Source organism: Acartia tonsa, chromosome 7 (assembly GCF_053477335.1).
Source record: "Acartia tonsa isolate MP-2025a chromosome 7, ASM5347733v1, whole genome shotgun sequence".
Lineage (NCBI taxonomy): Eukaryota > Metazoa > Arthropoda > Copepoda > Calanoida > Acartiidae > Acartia > Acartia tonsa.
In genome coordinates this window covers 12875863-12894599 of record NC_137266.1, presented here as the reverse complement: position 1 = coordinate 12894599, position 18737 = coordinate 12875863, and the positions used below count along the sequence as shown (strand labels likewise).

Below are 18737 nucleotides of genomic sequence, written 5' to 3'. Positions count from 1 at the left end.
TTTCCCTAATGCATGAACTAACCAATAAATTACGTCCAAGTTAGCAACCTAAATTGACGACAATTTTTAACGCGCCATAATATCCACGTAGATATGTTGAATCTATATCCATAAGTGTAATAATATAGATAATAATATTTTTGTAAAAAGGAACGCCTTGGCTTATTCTATTTACCAATTTTATTTGGTACTTGTGGGCAAGAGTTTTTAATAAAAGGTTTTGTTGATAAATCCCAAAATAGATTCGTCCCACGTACGGGGTGGGTGATTTGCTCCCAAATTTAATTTTTTTTATGATAATAAAAGGAAAAGGGACCATAACTTTTAGGGGTTGACCTGCCCCTGCAAAGTGACTTGACACTGAAAATTTCTGGTTAGCTGTAGCCCTATCGTAGTCCAATAATTACCTAGATCTTAAAGAAAACAAGGTCACTGTACGTAAAGAATGGTGCTCACCTTTCTTGGTGCATTACAAGCTTGATCCACTCTGAAACACTTCAGACCATTAGTATTTGTATTAGATTGCACATTGACATAGACAGCATGATAATATTACAGAAATTAGATCTATATGACTTCATATCCAGCATTCTTCTTATCAATCTTCTTATTTATCTTCAATTAACATATTCCTCTTGATGTCGTCCTCAATATAAAATCATTTTCTTATTATCCTAAAATAGAGAGAAGGTAGATTGGCGTTACGGCTAAAATGTTTTAATTAAAGGTACAAGATCTGGACAATCATCACCAGAATCTCCATGTGGAAGTTAAAAAGTTCAACTGTGACCAATGTGAGAAAGGTAATACACAAAATTCTGTCAATTTTTTTTGCACAGATCCAGTCCTCTCCCTCCCCCCTATTCTTGAACAAAATTAAAAATAAAGGGTTGATATGTTTTCGTTTGTTAGTTTATTTAATAAGGTCAGTTGGGTTAGGTTGTATTTAGTAGTTTTTAGACCCGAAGAAATAATATCATATGTCCTGCAGGGAGGTTTTGGATAAGAAAAATACCCTATCCATTATTTTCAATGTTTTTAACAAGGTGGTGTTTATCTGTAATACAGTGATATCATCATAGTTACATGGTTTTAATGTCATATTTTTTAGGTTTCCAGAAGAAGTCTATGTTAGAGGTTCATATAATGAATGTGCATCTGAAGCTAAGACCATACAAGTGCAGATATGGCTGCGAATTTGGTAAGCATTTGTTATTGTCTTGATTATTTGTTAGGGGTTTTTTAATAAAATGTAAAATAGAAAAGAATGTAATTAAAGGCTCTCTTTAAGTCTAAGGACCATTAAATATATTACTATTTAATTTAAGAGTTTTAATTGTGTATTACAGTTAAAATATATTGTATTAGCGGCTACCCCCTTAGAGGACTCTTTGCTCTTTGGGGTGGTGGGTTGAAGACAACCCTTCCCCCTTTATTTAATATTAGTTTTATAATAAAAAGTTTTTTATTTGAGATTTTTTCTCGTGGGAGGTTGAGGGTACCCTCCCATAAAATATTTAAAAACCTTTCTAGGACCTATGATAAACTACATTGTAAAGTAGAACCAATATCGTTTCTGTGGTTAGCGAGATCCTTCAGTCCAGACAGACAGACAGATATCCTGTTACTTTTATACTAGAATTCAAATTAAAACTACAATTTTAATTTATTGATTTTCAAATAGCATCTTTATTTTTTTCAGCATATAACAACAAATCGAATAGAAACAGCCACGAGAGAAAGAAACACGGGGGAATTTATCCAAACACAAAATATGAACCAACATAATGCATTGCCATTGCCCACCACCCCCCACCTCATAGTTCTTCTGAAAGGTAAGTGATAATGAAAAATGATCCAAAGGATTAATTTTGAAATTTAGTTACAAAAAATCTTCTAAATAATTTTGTTAAAAATCTTCCAATTTATATAAAAAAAATCTTCTAAAGTTCCTAGGCTTTTAGTAAACTTGCACCTTGGAACATTTTTGTTATCACTTTTCTTTCCGATTACTTTTTTTCTTTTTAATAAATTATCTATATCCTTATTTCAGCATATAACAACAAGGGAAATAGAAACAGTCATGAGAGAAAGAAACATGGTGGCCTATATCCTCAACCTAAATATGAACCAACATAATTTGCCCACCCTTCTCCATATAATAGCTAAGTTTTCATAAATTTTCTTTCAGGATACTATTTTTTTGGAAAAAAATTAATAATAGTTGAAAATATTGTACATTGAATATGATATTTTTAATTTTTAACATTGGTACTTTGAATATGCAATATAGAACTTTTAGTACATTTGAATCATAATATGATAGTTATTTATCGCATCGTATTATAGACAGCTTTCTTCGGATATTGAAATGAAAGATTAAAAGATCAAAACCATAACTGATTTTAATTTTATGATTTCTATATCATTAACCGTGGAAAATTGTCTGTAATTGTTCATGCTATACATGATTTTTTAGTTTTGCTGAGAACCAGTTCTTATCCAGCGGATATAAATCGGTTTCGAAGCCATACTAGAAAAGAAATCATAATTGTATAATTTTTATTCTTATTAAACAACTTTTCCAGTTTATTCTGTTATCTGAACCAGTTTGTTGTTTATTTGTGATGATCATTTTAAAATGTAATTTGTAAAAAAAACAATAATTATGTAAACATTAATTTTCTTTGTAAATAAGTAACCTACAAAAAAATCAGTGCTCATTTATTAATTATTTTGTTTCTCTATTATTTATAAGCTATAAATATTTTCCATTTTGCAAAACTTAAATGTTCTTTTAAGTAAATTTTTGTTTAAATATTATTTTTTAGTTTAATGTATGTATAACAATTTTTGTAAATTGTAATCATTTCGTAAAAATTTAGCAAAATGACTTAAATTCAGAAAAAAAGGTCTTTTTGACCACAGCAATCATTCTTAACTGTATGCAATTGTAGTATGTCTGTTTGTAATAAAAATAATGTATTATAACAAGTCTAAATGTTATGTATATAGATTCATGTTAGATTGTGTGATTATTAATTTTTAGCTTAATCTAAATATTTTGTTGTTGATGTAATTTATGTAAATCATTTCATAACATATTCATCAAGAATAAATCATTTTCAGATGAAAAAAAATGTTTTAAAATGTATTTTGATTATTTAAAATAAAGATTAAAATTATTCTACCGCAATCACAACAAATTAAGGAATATTATGCATTTAATTTTAAAACTAACGAAACATGGACAAAAATATTTAAAAGTAGTTCAGCAATAACGAGCTAACAACATTTATGATAAAAATGGAACAGAAGATTCATTTTTTTGTCAACAAATCATTGAATATGACATTTTTTCAATACCTCATTTAAGTCTACGCATATTTCTGCTTTACAAAATCAACTATAGGATTATCAAAATTAAGTAACCTTTTCAGAGTACCTATCAGGAGGTCTAATTGTAGAAAATGTAGATTTTTAAAACTTTAAGGATAAAAGGTTTTATACATAGATCAAAAATGCTCTCAATTTCTACAGGTGTTAAAGGGTACAAATTCAGCTGATTCCAGCTCATTAAAAATAGATAACAAGTAGAATGACGACACTAATAACATTACCAGACAAGACTGGCGCCTTGAAATCAGCTGTTGAGGCTGTGACGTCATTACAATCATCATCAGCTGATATTATGACGTCATCACTATCAACATCTGATACACTTGTGGCGCCATCATGTACGACTTCAGCTGTTGAACACATAATGCCGTTAAGAGCTTCCAATACAGACATTTCTAGGTAAAACAAAATAAATCTCACCTCAATTTAAGTAAATATGTTTCCTACTTTAAAGTTTTTTTAGTGGTGTCTGTACTTCCATCTTCATGTCACTAAATTGTAAGATATGGAACGTACACTTTTCTTGTTAATGCAAGAGATGATTCTTTGCTTTTGCTTTAAGTTGTAGATTAGAAAACAATGATTTAATAACCTAATTCAAAATAATTATTTATATCTTTTAGAGGTTTAAACACCAACTTATCTAATTTTCTCAAATATCCAACCTAATGAAGTGAATCAGAACAAAAAAGTATCCCATTTAAATTCCTAGATTATCCTGTATATTAAATGAGATAAATGAGAACCAAGATGACTTTCTCACAATTGTTTGCAAGGTGAGTTAATAAATATATTAAGTATAGATGTATAACCCAGACAACTTGAACTACCCGGATCCTGTGTTTGGGACATTTTTGTCTGCTACCTAGCAAATTGCTTTCTGCTCTTTTTTAGTAACTTGGCTGTGTTAATATTCACGATGCTATTGGCTGATTTTCAAAGACCTAATTGGAAGTTGGCACTGGGTTCACGGGTTAGGGACCAATAGTTATTTTACCCATTCCCCCTCTATTAGTTTACTTTAATGTTGATTCAACATAAAGATTTATATTTTTTCTGTAATACCTAATTAATTAAAAAAATTAGGACATTCATTTTTGTGTTTTTAAAAGTTACAATGTAGTGTATTAGGTATATAGATCTGAATGTACAAAAACATTTTACAGGATGGTTCTAAACTTCGAGCTTCTGGTCTCTTGTTAGTTGCTGTGTCCCCTTCTATGGCATTTCTTCTTACAAATTTAGATTTAGAGGTAATTCTGCATTGAAAACAAAAAATCAATAAATGTAAAATAAGATTTTTTATGTTTAAAATTTTTTTTTAAGGATTGTATTATACATCTACCTGACACTGACATTGAAATAATTAGAAATATTTTTACTAGAATACATAATTCAATGATTGATAAAGGTAAGAATAATATATTTTTTAAAGAATGAATACCTAATGTGATATTGTCAATTGCTTTGTTTAGGTCTAAAGTGCACAAATGTCAAAATTTATAACAGAATTTATACTGTTGACTAATATTAATAATCATTAACAAATATAATATGATAAACAGTAATTTTAGTTGTGTAAATAATACTTGTTATTTTGATATAAAATCTAAGCAATTATTAAGCTTCTTAAAATGATTCTTAATTCAATTTAATTTTAGAAATAGAAAAGGTAGAAGTTATTGATTCCAAAGAACATATAAAAGCTGCCTCTATAGATGAAATTAATATCAGCCAAACTAATACCGAGCTTCCACTTGTCATTGATGTTTGGAGAGAAGATCCATTCAGAAAATTACTATCTCTTCCTTCAGGTTATATAAATGATTTGTGGATCAGTTTAAGAGTCACCTTTTTTCCAACGTTACCCAATGAATTTAAAATTTTAATCTATTGCCAATATATTGAAAAAATGATAGATGCGCCATTTATGATCATTAGAAGACTGTTAATTATATTTTATTTAGGCGAAAATAATCTTAAAGATGAGCCAAATAATGTAGTAAAATATGAAGTTGATGCATCTGAATTTAACAATGATATTGATGAAGAACTTTTGAAAGATTATATTGAAGATTCCCTAAGAGACAGGTAAACTTTTAAAATCCTTATTTATTGTTTATTTGTGTTTACTATACAATCAAACCATTTAATTCTTCTTTACAGCTTCTTATTTAGCTTCTGATTAAGTTTTGATCTATTTTCATTTAGAGGAGAGCAGCTGAATTTTTTAAAGATAAATGGCCCCTCTCCTACACTATAACTTCTAAATTATATTTAAGATGATTTTTGCCCCCTCCCCCCTTCAATAAGATGCACCTGGCGGCCTAAAGCTAATAGCTGCTAATATTTTATAAAATTGAAGTGTAGCAATATTATTTATATTTTTGCCTGAACATTCTGATCAAGTTTATTTTTCTTTTCCCATATTTTATTCACATTAAGACAAGACTTAGAACCAGTAGAAAATGGAAAAGCTGTTGAAGAAGCTCAACTAAGTGAGAAGCCAAAAAAAAGAAAATTGAAAAGAGAAATCTCAGACTTATTGACCAATGAAGATCCCGAATATAAACCTCAGAAGAAAATAAAGAAAAATGGTATCACTACAAGAAAGAGGATGTTGGAAGGTAAATAAATATTTGATTAAATGTAGTTGGATGTTTTGTCTCTACTATGTTACTTAAAGTCTCTAAACAGCTAGTCCCAAAGTTCTACAATTTTTAGAAATGTGCTTTAAACTAGGGTTGGGCCGGATATCTGGCGAATTACCGGATATCCGGCTGATTTCTAATGCCGGATATTCGGTATCCGGGTAGTTTCAATAGCCAAACCGGATATCCGGCCTAACCCTACTTTAAACTATTTAAGCAAAGCATGTCAAGGCTTTTTTTAAGGAGAACTATCATAACCAAGCCCAATTTTGTCATCAACTCCCTTTGATTTTTTTATTTTTATAAAAGAAAATTTAAATCTACCAACTCAAATCTAATATTTATATTAGGTGAACTAGAGAAGAAGGCATACTGTAGTAGATGTGGAAAATATTTTAGTAATGAAGAATCTCTAACAAAACACAATGCTCATGTACATGATGGAAAGGAAAAGATTGCCACATGAAATAATTAAATCAAAAGGTTTAGAATCAGGGCTTGGCTTTTCATTCAGCCTTGTTAGTTGGCTTCAAATATAAAAAAAGCTAATACTAATCTTATAATTTAAAATTTATCATTCTTTGATAGCTTTGGTCCCTTAATTTTTCAGTTGTAAAAATTTTCTTTAGAATTAGACTGGATCCTGAGCTCTGATAAGAACTAAAAACAAATCACTTATTTTTAACCATTTTCATCATTTTGGATTATTTTTAAAGGTGGTAATCTTTTTATCCAGGTTTTTAATTGCCATATATGTGGTAAAAGTTTATCTACAAGAAAATCTTTGAAATACCATCTGAAAGGTCCTTGCAATCCAGAAAAGGTATGAAAGACCTTTTTTGCCCAATACTTACAGTAAGTAATAGTAGGATTTTGATTAAAAAATTCTGATCAGTAAATTAATCAAACAATTCCGATGTTGTTTTAGGTATCAAATCCTTATTGTACCAAGTGTAGCAAAGCCTTTACTGATTTAGAAGCTTTATCCTCACATAATGTTCTAGTTCATGATGGAAAGGAATTTAAATTACTACATTTTTCTCATCCTGTTTGTTATAAAGTTGACATGAATAATAAATTGAGTAATAAATGTAAAACTATAGATATACATTAGCCTGTCCCGGATTTGAAAAATTTTGTTAAATTTTTGCCCCTAGCCAAAATATGGTTGATTTATGCAAAAAAATGACCAATGCAAAATATTTCTTCTGTAATGCAAAAATTGCCACGGTACAAGCACTTTAAAATTTTGAGGCCCCACTTATAGAGGTCAAAATTTCATTGCATCAGAACTTTGGCTTCATGGTGCTCCTAGGAAAGGCCTTGAGGAGTAGAATCAGGAACTTTTGTCCATTTCAAAATATCTCGTTCCTAGATTTAGAAATGACATAAACCACTATTTTTAGAGTTTATTGAGAATTGTCCAATTTGTAGACGTTTTTTGATGTTTTTTTGTGATTTTCTCAGGCTAGAAACGAGATATTTTGAAACGGACAAAAGTTCCTGATTCTACTCCTCAACACCATTCCTGGGAGCACCATGAAGCCATAGTTTTGATGCAATGAACTTTTGACCTCCATAAGGGGGGCCTCAAATTTTCCAAGTGCTTGTACCGTCACAATTTTTGCATCACAAAAAAGTATTTTGCATTGTTTTTGCATAAATCAACCATATTTTGGTTGGGTACTAAAATTTTAACAAAATTGTTCAAATCCGGCACAGGCTAATGTAGAGTTGAAACTTGCATGCAATTTTGACAATTTTGACTTTGGAAGATTACTTGCTACAACTTCATTTATTATAATCGGGGCTGCCCCCATTTTTTGGGGTTAATTTCAGGTTTATATCGACACACTAGAATTGAAATTTTGTAAAAATCTTTAAAATTGGTATGGTACAAAAGCCTTAAAAAAGCACTAAAAACAGGCTTTTTTGCAAATGTGAAAAACTTTGCAGTGCTCGACCGTCGCAATTTTTGCATTACGGAAGAAATATTTTGCATGGGTCACTTTTTTTTCATAAATCAACCATATTTTGGCTGGGGGTAAAAATTTTAACAAAATTTTTCAAATCCGGGACAGGCTAATATACATATAATCTAGACGACTATTTGCCTCAAGTGGCAGAGACCCTTTTCGTCTGCTAGCAAATTACTTTTTGTTCTTTTACAGGGACTAGGCTGTGTTTATATTTCTGACGCTATGGACAGTGTTATATATTACTTTTACTCTTTTACTTTGATTTATAAGGAATCATTGAATTAAAGAATATAGTTTTCTTGTTTTGTGGTTCTGTACGTAGGTAAGTCTCAAAAACAGTAGACGATTAGGTTTTAGACTTTTTTCTTGAGGTATACACATAATGATAAAAAATGTAGTTATTTTGAACTTCAAACAGGTGTTTAACTGTCATGTATGTAGTAAAACTTTAGCCAACAAGAAATCTTTAAAACGCCATCTTAGAGGAATTTGCAATCCGGACAAGGTAAAATAATTAAGTTATATCCTAAAGAACAAATGGTCCATACCTCTATCCTAAAAATCCTTCAGAATATCTTGATCAAGGAAGGTTTATGTTGACAACAAAGCCAGAATTTTAAAACAGTCTTTCAGATTCAGTCAATGAAATTTTTCTTTATTTTCATTTTAAAAAAAATAGTTTTAGCTCCTTATTACTAAGCTTATTTTGAACAAAAATATCCTTGTTTAAAAATCAGTAGCTTTTAATAGGTTAATTTATGTTATGATATGTAAATGTTAATGATTGTCCTGTAGGTTTAGAAAATTATCCCCGCAGGGGCTAGAAATAGGAGAAAAGCTACTGACTGCTTCGTTTTCTCTTCATGATCCAAAAATGCTTTAGGTAGAAGTTGGGGAGCTATTGGCAAAGTCTTGTACATCCACTAAATTTGACTGCTATGTATGCGGGACATCAATTGTTACAAAGGCAGGTCTGAGAACACACATGAAAACTATGCATAGTGAAGAAGCTACTAAACATAGGTAATAATAACTTGTGATATTTGTAACAAATGTTTTTAAACAAATGATGACTTGTTTGAATACAATCATAGTCTTACTTTAATTTCTTCAAGCGGGTTCGCCATTAGTGGCATCTTGGGGCACTAGATGTGAAGTGTAGGGATTATCGACCCGCCCCCAACACTTTCAATTTAAGTTTTAAAAGGAAAAAGAAAAAAAATATTTAGCGATTTCTCTTGGGGGGGGGGGGTGTTACCCTCCTATACCATTGTTATAAAACTTTCCCAGAACCTATGATGAGAAGCTTTATTGTAAAGGAGAACCATATCAGTTCTGTGGTTAGTAAGATCCTTTGGTACTCACATACCAGACAGACAATGAGATCCTATTACTTTGTATATAAGAATTGTTTAGGTGTCCTTTGTGTACATTTGAAACTCTATTCAAAGCGGATGTTAAAGTTCATATTGTAAAGAAACACACTGCTTCTGAAGTACTTGAAAAATGTGAAGGCATTGAAAAAGATGACTATATTGCTGCTCTTGATAAAGTAAGTAACTTTTTTTCTAATACAACCTATTTTTGAATTTTATCTGAAGATTTTTTATATAGATTAGGTATTTATTCCAAAATGAAACGCCTATAGAGTGAGTAATATAGTTTTGAGTAAAGCTTTAAGTTGATCCATGCAAGTTTTAGGCCAAATTATTATTTTTGTAGGCTGCTATTTGTCAAGATTGTGGGAGAAAATATCCTTCAGAAACAAATTATGATTTCAAACTTCATACAATTCTTCATAAATCTGAAAAGGTAAGGTTTAGTTATAAAGGCATCCTTCAATACAAAAATTAAAAATGAATCTATTTATAAATTTTTCAATTTGTCTAAATATCCATTTTATTAATACATATGTCCATTCATCCTTCAATTTTTCCATCCATTCATCAATTAATTCATCTATCCATTCATCTATCCATTCATCTATCCATTCATCTATTCATTCATCTATCCATTTATCTATCCATCCATTCATCCATCTATTTACAGGGCGTTTAAAAAAAAACTGCGTTTTCCGGTTTTGGGAAACAACCAGTAGGAGTATGAAAAAAATAATTATATATTCTTATTCTCTATAAAAATATGGATTAATTTTATAAAAGGTGTTTATTGATTACTCTAAAAACAACGGCGCATTTTAGAGTTGATTAATTCTAAAAAGCATGAATGATAATTTTTTCGGTCAGTTTTTAAGGCTTTTTATATTGTTTTATAAAAAAAAATACTATTCCTATCTGTCTAAAATGATAAAAAAACATATTTTATTTTCATTTCAATTTTTATTCAACTTTTTTACAGGTTTACTGAAACATAAAACGCATTTTTTTATCATTCTGGTCAAACTTTAAAACCTCCGCCCACTTTTGGCATCTAATTGAACGAACTACTTAACGGACATTTATAATCCACCCCTCCCCCCTTCAAATACGGATCAAATGTTTTATATTTACGGTCAAACCATAAATCTCAAGTGCATACTTCAACATTTAAGCTATTAATTTGTAGGTTGCACTTTTAAGTAAATAAAACAATCTGCTGTAACTTTTTTGTTTTTAAAGATAACTTCTTGGGATAAAAAGTATTTTAATTTTTATGTTATAATCTAAAATACTATAAAGAGTTAGTCACCTAAAGTTTGTTCAACCAAGAAAAACGAGAAATATTGCAATTTGTAAGGATCTAAAAAGCGTTTTTCAGAGAAAAAAAAGGGAAATAATGACAAAAATTAAACATGCACTTTCATTTACCCATTTACCATATTATTAATGGGATTTTAAAACTTTTTTCTCAAAAATTTACAAGTTATTTCAATCAAATTGATATATCAAATTTAACATCAAGCATTTTTCTCCTACATGTACCTATCAGAAAAGCCGTATTTTTAGAGATATTAAAAAACACCTTAAGCAAATCTGGTGTACATTTATACATAGAATATGGACCTATAATCATTTTTTTCATACTCCTACTGGTTGTTTCCAAAAACCGGAACACGCAGTTTTTTTTTAAACGCCCTGTATATATCCATTCATCCATCCATTCATCCATCCATTTATTTATCCATTCATCTATCCATTTATTTATCCATTCATCTATCCATTCATCCATCCATTCATCCATCCATTCATTTCCTTCACACATCAATTCATTATTTTATTTATCTCTCTGTCTTTTTAACTGATTATATTTATATCTACTACAATCTATTTATCTAATCCATCTATTATCTATCTATCTATTTAGGTTGATTGTGGCTGTACCCTGGAATTTGAGAATAGCAAACATAAAAGGCACCACATACATACTCAACATCTTAAGGAACTAGTGGACTAAAAATCTGCTTTTTGTATCTTTTAGATATTAAAGGGTATAAGTGGGTGTAGATTTACCTTCCTCATTCCATTTTGATTTTTTTGTAGGGAAAGTAGAAAAATAGCAATAAACCATTCCAAGACTTAAATCTGATAATTAAGTAGCCAAAAAGCATCCCGGGATCTATTTCATAAATGGAGAACTAAATCGGTTCAATATCTTTTAGAATCTGAAGCTAAAGACAAAAAACCTTACTTCTTTACATAATAGGATTAATTCCATTTGATACCCACAGGACCTAGTTGGGTGTGACTATGACCAGTGTTGGTTTCTCTGCATAAGAAAGTCTCAACTGACAAGACATGTGAATAGAAGTCATAACAAAGATGAGATGGGTGATCATAGCAATATAATGTGTGATTTGTGTGGAGAAGAGTTTCCTGGTATTAGACAATTAAAGGTATACTAAATTATTCCAATCCTTAATTGATTGTCAATTACCCTATATATTATTTGTATAATCTGTCAACTTTTCAGTCTATCATATCAAATTATTTTTCTGTAAAACTTTATTTCTACCTATTTACATTTAAAATAGCTGCTGCACTCCTCTGTTTTCAAAGGACTAAGAATGAGACAGAAAAATAGACTAAACCAACCAAAGGTCTTAATCAAGAAATAATAGAGCCAAAAAAAAAACCACACTGGGACCTATGTAAGGCTTCCCTTAGAAGGAGAACACAAATCAGTTCAGCAGTTGTTAAAATCTTAAGCTTCTACAAAAAAAAACTTACTTCTTTGTATTATAGGATATTTGTATAATCTTATTTTTAATGTATTTATTCATCTTTTTATATTTGTTTTTTATTGTTAATTTTGATACAACTGTCCAACTGACATAATTGTGTATTTATCTTTCTATCAAAATTTCCTTCAGTTTTTCAATTATCTTTTCTTCTATCTATGAAGCTAACAGTCTATCTATTTATACAGGTACATAAAAAGCATGAGCATGACACAGTATTGCTGGACTGTCCCTACTGTCCAAGAAAATGTGTCAGAGCTAAAATAAAGAAACATATACAAACTTATCACAGGAATCCTGGTGTTTGTAATATTTGTGGGAAAAAGGTAAATAAGTCATATAACCTAACACTTTGGATACTTTCAGGGATCTTAAGGATAAGACATTGGACTAAAGTTTAAGTAACCTCTACCCCAAACAAAAATATTGTAAACATAATTTTTCATTCCAAAGAATTTTTAGAATGTTGAGAATTTTTCATAGAACAGTTTGAACACTATTAGTTTTTACAACTCAATCAAAATTAATGTTGGAAGCCAATGCATAGCAGAAGGAGCTTTTATCAATATAGGCAATAAGCAATATTATTAGCAGTTCACAAATATAAGCGATTTTTCTGCTAACTAACTTTTTTGTTTTTTTATTTACAAATGCCTTTGTCCCTGATTATCTTGTTGTCCAGGTCCATGATCTGAAAGTGCATTATCAAAACGTTCATGTTGAGGAGAAAAAGTTCAAATGCGACCAATGTGATAGAGGTAATGTGACACAAATTAGTCAGGGAACTAAAGGGATAAGACAATGGCCGGTAAATTGAAGTACATCCCAAATAATGATACATAAAATTATCAATTCTAATATTACAATTAATTGAAACGTTTGGACACTCAACTTAATGAAATTTAGAATTGTGTGTTTGTCTTTCTTTTTGTCAAAGACTCTTTATAATGTCAATATCAAATGATTTACTAGCTGCTGCGCCCCTAGCATCAAGGTGCTTTGTATACATAGAGTTAGATAAAGGGGAGAAAAATAGCCTAAAACCATCCTACGGCCTAATCCTAAAAAATAGATTTCCTAAACTGGAGAACCCATCGGTTTAGTGGATATCAAAATCTTAAGCTAAAGACAAAAAACTTAATACTTTTTACTATAGGATTACAATTTCAAGTTTTTAATTTTCACAAAATTTACTGTTAGGTTTTCAACGTAAATCTCAGATAGAAAGCCATATGATGAATGTTCATCTAAAACTGCGGCCATATAAATGTAGATATGGATGTGAATTTGGTAAGTTTATCTTTCTATCCATCTATTGATAGTATATAATGTCTCTTATCTGTTATAATGTATACCTAATAAATGTTTATCTAGAATATAAATGTGTAGATATGGATGTAAATTTGGTAAGACTGCCTTTATCTATTTTTGTAAGGGTCTATCTATTATATATATCTATTTGATTACTTAATTAAAGTTTAGTGACTTTTTTATGTTTTTATTTATATGTCTGTCAATATTAATAGGGATAGGATAATTAACTAAAAATTAATCTCCCTCCCCCCCCCCCCCTAGATATACCACACTTTTCTGGGATCTTGCTGTGTCAAGTATCAACTGTTGGGAATATCAAAGGATAACTTCATGCAAAATTTGAGCCGGATCCGGCCAAAACCGGCCGTGAATTTTTATGAAAAACCGGTTTTTTCCGGTTTTTAGTGGGTATCTGTAAATCGATTCAGCTGGAGCAAAACCGGTTGGAGGTACAAAAAATTTTACATCACATGAAATTTAGCCAATGCAATTGCCTACAAAAATGTACTTCATCATCAACTTGATTGAACAACTCTTTCCCCTCCTAAATGTCCATTAAAACCTCGGAAACGGCAAAAATCGCCAAAAATCACGCCTTCGGCGGCAAATAACGGCTAAACGGTCAGCCGGAGGCGAATGAAACATAAATAAAGAAATGTCTGCCTCAAAAAGTTGTTCAACATCCAAAAGATGCTTGAAGTCTCTAAAACGACTCCTTCCCCTCCTTTAAGGGGAAAAACTGAAAAAACGTGATTTTCAAAAGTATTCCCACTTCGGGGGTGTGGGGGGCACTGAACCCGTCACCCCAGGGTCACCAAATATAAAGTCTAGGCGGCCCACAATGCTGAATTTTCACCAAGTGAAAGTCTTGTGTCATTATCTCTTATGAGAAAAAAGTTATTAATTAATTAAAATTTCAAATTGTGATTTTTTGATGGATTTCTTTGATGAAATGACAGGCCGGTCAATTTTTAGGCCATTTTTTGCGGTTTTTGGGCCGTCACGCCCAAACGGTTTGAGATAATCTCACGGGACCTTTTGCCCAACCTAAGTCTGGTTATTTGTGAGGTCTAGGAAAAAAAATCAGACTTACGCAAAAGATTATAATTATAATCTTTACACAGAAAAATGGCACGAGGTGAGGGTTTGAGGGGCCAAAATGAGCCGACCAGCGATTTTAGACAGCGCGCAGGGACGTCGTGCTTCATCCAATCCGTGATTTTTTTTTCTTAGACCTCACAAATAACCAGGCTTAGGTCGGGCAAAAGGTCCCGTGAGATTATCTCAAACCGTTTGGGCGTGGCGGGCCGAAAACAGCAAAAAATGGCCTAAAAATTGACCAGCCTGTCATTTCATCAAAGAAATCCATAGAGTCCCATAGAGTAGTGGTTAGCGCACTACGCTGTGGTTGGGAAAATCCGAGTTCAAGTCCCCTCATAGATATTGCACTTGGATGACAAATACTGTTGCATTTTGTCAGAATATAATCACGCAACCTTCCCTGTGATGCCCTTAGGTTGTAAGGAGGGAGATTTGTAGGAAGTTAGGATCCTACCTATCAAGCAACTGTAATCGTGCTTTCCCTCTCCCATGCTCCTCATTCATATGAGAGTGCCATTAATTAGGGTGGCTTAATATGGAACACCTGCCAAAACTCTAGGCCAGGGTGATGTAATAATTGAGTAGCTTCCACGATAATTGCTGGTCAGCTTGTAATGTAACATAGAATACACTCAGCTGTGCGCGAAGCTTACCAATATAGGATTGGTCAAAAGATTCTCACCTCCAATCTCCTCGTGCATCTGAATCCTAACTTCAGAGAATCAAGGCTACATACACATACATACATCAAAGAAATCCATCAAAAAATCACAATTTGAAATTTTAATTAATTAATAACTTTTGTCTCATAAGAGATAATGACACAAGACTTTCACTTGGTGAAAATTCAGCATTGTGGGCCGCCTAGACTTTATATTTGGTGACCCTGGGGTGACGGGTTCAGTGCCCCCCACACCCCCGAAGTGGGCATACTTTTGAAAATCACGTTTTTTCAGTTTTTCCCCTTAAAGGAGGGGAAGGAGTCGTTTTAGAGACTTCAAGCATCTTGTTGATGTTGAACAACTTTTTGAGGCGGACATTTCTTTATTTATGTTTCATTCGCCTCCGGCTGACCATTTAGCCGGTATTTGCCGCCGAAGGCATGATTTTTGGCGATTTTTGCCGTTTCCGAGGTTTTAATGGACATTTAGGAGGAGAAAGAGTTGTCCAATCAAGTTGATGATGAAGTACATTTTTGTAGGCAATTGCGTTGGCTAAATTTCACGTGAAGTAAAATTTTTTGTACCTCCAACCGGTTTTGCTCCAGCTGAATCGATTTACAGATACCCACTAAAAACCGGGAAAAAACCGGTTTTTCATAAAATTCACGGCCGGTTTTGGCCGGATCCGGCTCAAATTTTGCATGGAGTCATCCTTTGATATTCCCAACAGTTGATACTTGACACAGCAAGATCCCAGAAAAGTGTGGTATATCTACCCCCCCCCCCCCCCCAAATGAGTAAATGTATGTGGCTTTATCCTTCTCTGTCCAATTGATATGTCAGTCTATTCATTTTTAGAAAATTATTTTAAAAGCAAATCTATTCTCTAATTAGGGAATGTTCATCCAAACGTCGGGAACGGAGAGATCTTATCGTTAATTTGGAAATGTTAGAATTATCATATCTATTTCAAAATTTGCATGGTGATTTTTGTAACAGTTAAAACAATTTTGAAAGTGTAGCAACTATATAATAATCGTTACAAAAGTAAGTACGACCATTTAAAATATGATGATTTTTTTGCTTATTTAAACACGATATCTTATGTCATCTTATTTACTTGATTTTTGGAATAATGAATCATGTGACAATAAGGTACAAAATTATAAGCAAAGCATCTCTATATTCTTTTTTTTTTATTTCAGCCTACAATAATACAAGTAATAGAAACAAGCACGAGCGTAAGAAACACGGCGGGCACTATCCAGAAGCACAACAGAACCAACCCCCGCAGCAAGCTTTCCCCGCGAGGCACCAAGATTCCTATCCTCCCCCACATGTGACTTCCAATACTCCTTCACAGCATTCAGATATCAGTTGAAATTAAATTTCAAAGAATCTTTCACAAATTTTCAGTTTCTTTCATTAATCTACATATGTATTTAAAAATTTACATGAAATAAATCACAAAACAGATAAATTTATTTCAGGTATGATATATCTTTAACTTCAGAAAAAAAATTCTCAAGATTAATAAATCCTCATATAAGTAGCGCAACTTTGACCAAACAAATTTAAACAATTTTCAAATATAGAGGAGAAAAAAACGGTCAAAAGTAGGTTTTTTTTTCAAAATTTATATTAAACAACAAAAGTAAGGTTATTTTTTCCTTGTACGATTTTAAAACAGGATTAGAACACATAATTTTACGACCAAGTATCATTTGCGAACCTTCTTGTTATGGTTTTTTTTCAGATAAAAATGGAGAAATGCTATAATGTTAAATCTAGAATTACTAGGTACATAAAATTGATTTGGATAATGATTAATCATAAAGATGTCAATTTGATTTTAGAATTATGGTCTATATGGTTTTTAGCTATTTTGCTGCCCTTTTTCCACTAGATGATCTAACATATTATAACTGTCATTAATACGCCAAATCCTTACTCCGGCCGGAAATAATCGTACGCGGCAAAATGCGCAACAACAAAAAATCCGTCTGCTTGAGAAAGGAAAGTTTGTTTACAATTTTTTCCTTCTCTTTTCCCCCAGATAACTGTTGAATAATAATTGTTTCCCCAAACCCAATTGTCACCCTTTCTCTCCCCCTATTCCCGCTTTCCCCCCAATAATACACAATGGCCTAACCTTAAATTTAAAGCTCCATTATTTATTTTCTAATTTTTTATTGTTTGTATAGATTTTTAAAGTTAGTTTTGGCATTTTTAAGTGATTTAAACGATTATTTGATCAATATAGATTATTTTTTTATCTATATATTTATGTTTTTATAAAAATCGGGTTTTGTTCCCCGGCCAATAATTTACAATTATAAAGAATTAGATTTATTTTTAAATCTTAGCCAATTATCGTTTTTATGAGAATAATTATAAGATTAATATATATAGATAACTATTAAAAGTTAAAAGAAAAATTATTAAATTTTTTAAACCAAAGTGCACAATGATATGAAAAGATTAAAGAATTTATTAGTTATTTTTTAAACATAATTTTGTCCCCGTAAACTTGTGTTTTTGCAATTTTTATGAATTTTAAAAAATAAATGTTATTAATTATAAGCAAATAAAGTTAAGATTTAAAAATGCCAAAAGGAGATAAATTTCAACCTGGTGATTTAGTTTTTGCCAAGTTGAAAGGATATCCTGCCTGGCCAGCTAGAATTACTTCAGTCTCTACTTTAAAGTACAAAGTGTTTTTTTATGGTACATATGAAACCGCAACATTAAAGAATGAATATATTTGGTATTTTAATGAAGAACGGGCTGAAAATTGTGAAAACAAGTAAAAAAAGAAGAAAGGCTATTTAGAGGGTATGGATCAAATCAGAAACAACCTAGATATTGCCATTGTACAGGAGATAGGGTCTGAAGGAGTTATTGGGCAGGCTGGTGGTATGATCCTTACCATTGATATTGACGAAGAATGGGATTCTGTTTCAGTTGGAAATGTTTCCTAGTCCGACAAAATCAATGAAACGCAAAGCAGAAGATTATGATGAATCGTTTTTACCATGCAAGAAATTGACAATGTCTCCTTCTGTACACTTGAGCAAGACACAGACTATAATGGCGACCATTCAGAGACCGAATCAAAGAAATCGACAGAAAGCAGACCTTCGAAGGAAATCAACAGTACACATATTGTGAGAGATGAAAGAAAATTATGGGTCAGAGTTTAAGATGCAGATGATATCATTAAAATCAATCTTGATAAAGGCCGGCCAGAAAGTTTTTTTTTCTGATGAAGCTAGGATTGAGTGGGAAAATGCCTCGACTAGAAAGGCCCTTAAATTTAAGAAGCGCATCGAGAGTGGTGAAGTGGTGCCTCCTGAAATTCAGAAGAAACTCCAAGAAAGAGCTAAGCTGACTCAAGAGGAAAGAGATATTCAACGAAAGAAAATTGAGAAGAAGCAAAGAAAAATCAAGGTGG

The 18737-nt window shown here is 31.5% G+C and overlaps 2 protein-coding genes across 4 annotated transcripts in view; both read left to right on the top strand.

The window, feature by feature from the left end:
- LOC145324865 (uncharacterized) overlaps nucleotides 1-2677 on the top strand; it is a 35981-nt gene extending 33304 nt beyond the window's left edge. For 2 of the 3 annotated variants that reach the window (XM_080167559.1, XM_080167556.1), the window contains exons 24-27: nucleotides 728-803; nucleotides 1112-1201; nucleotides 1703-1835; nucleotides 2054-2677. In XM_080167559.1, coding sequence (XP_080023685.1) covers nucleotides 728-803; nucleotides 1112-1201; nucleotides 1703-1788 — 252 coding nt within the window. In that variant the 3' untranslated portion in view covers nucleotides 1789-1835; nucleotides 2054-2677. The remainder of the gene's footprint in view (nucleotides 1-727; nucleotides 804-1111; nucleotides 1202-1702; nucleotides 1836-2053) is intronic. The other variant, XM_080167558.1, reaches the window with a different exon arrangement.
- Nucleotides 2678-3470: 793 nt separating this feature from the next.
- Nucleotides 3471-17141, top strand: LOC145324866 (uncharacterized). The gene is made up of 20 exons (XM_080167560.1): nucleotides 3471-3798; nucleotides 4112-4175; nucleotides 4566-4652; nucleotides 4726-4810; nucleotides 5061-5213; nucleotides 5367-5490; nucleotides 5845-6026; nucleotides 6401-6499; nucleotides 6788-6873; nucleotides 6979-7069; nucleotides 8449-8534; nucleotides 8913-9052; nucleotides 9446-9581; nucleotides 9752-9841; nucleotides 11333-11410; nucleotides 11700-11861; nucleotides 12395-12532; nucleotides 12889-12964; nucleotides 13407-13496; nucleotides 16489-17141. The coding sequence occupies exons 1-20, from the start codon at nucleotides 3599-3601 to the stop codon at nucleotides 16662-16664; spliced, it is 2343 nt and encodes a 780-aa protein (XP_080023686.1). The 5' UTR covers nucleotides 3471-3598; the 3' UTR covers nucleotides 16665-17141.
- Nucleotides 17142-18737: the final 1596 nt, after the last annotated feature.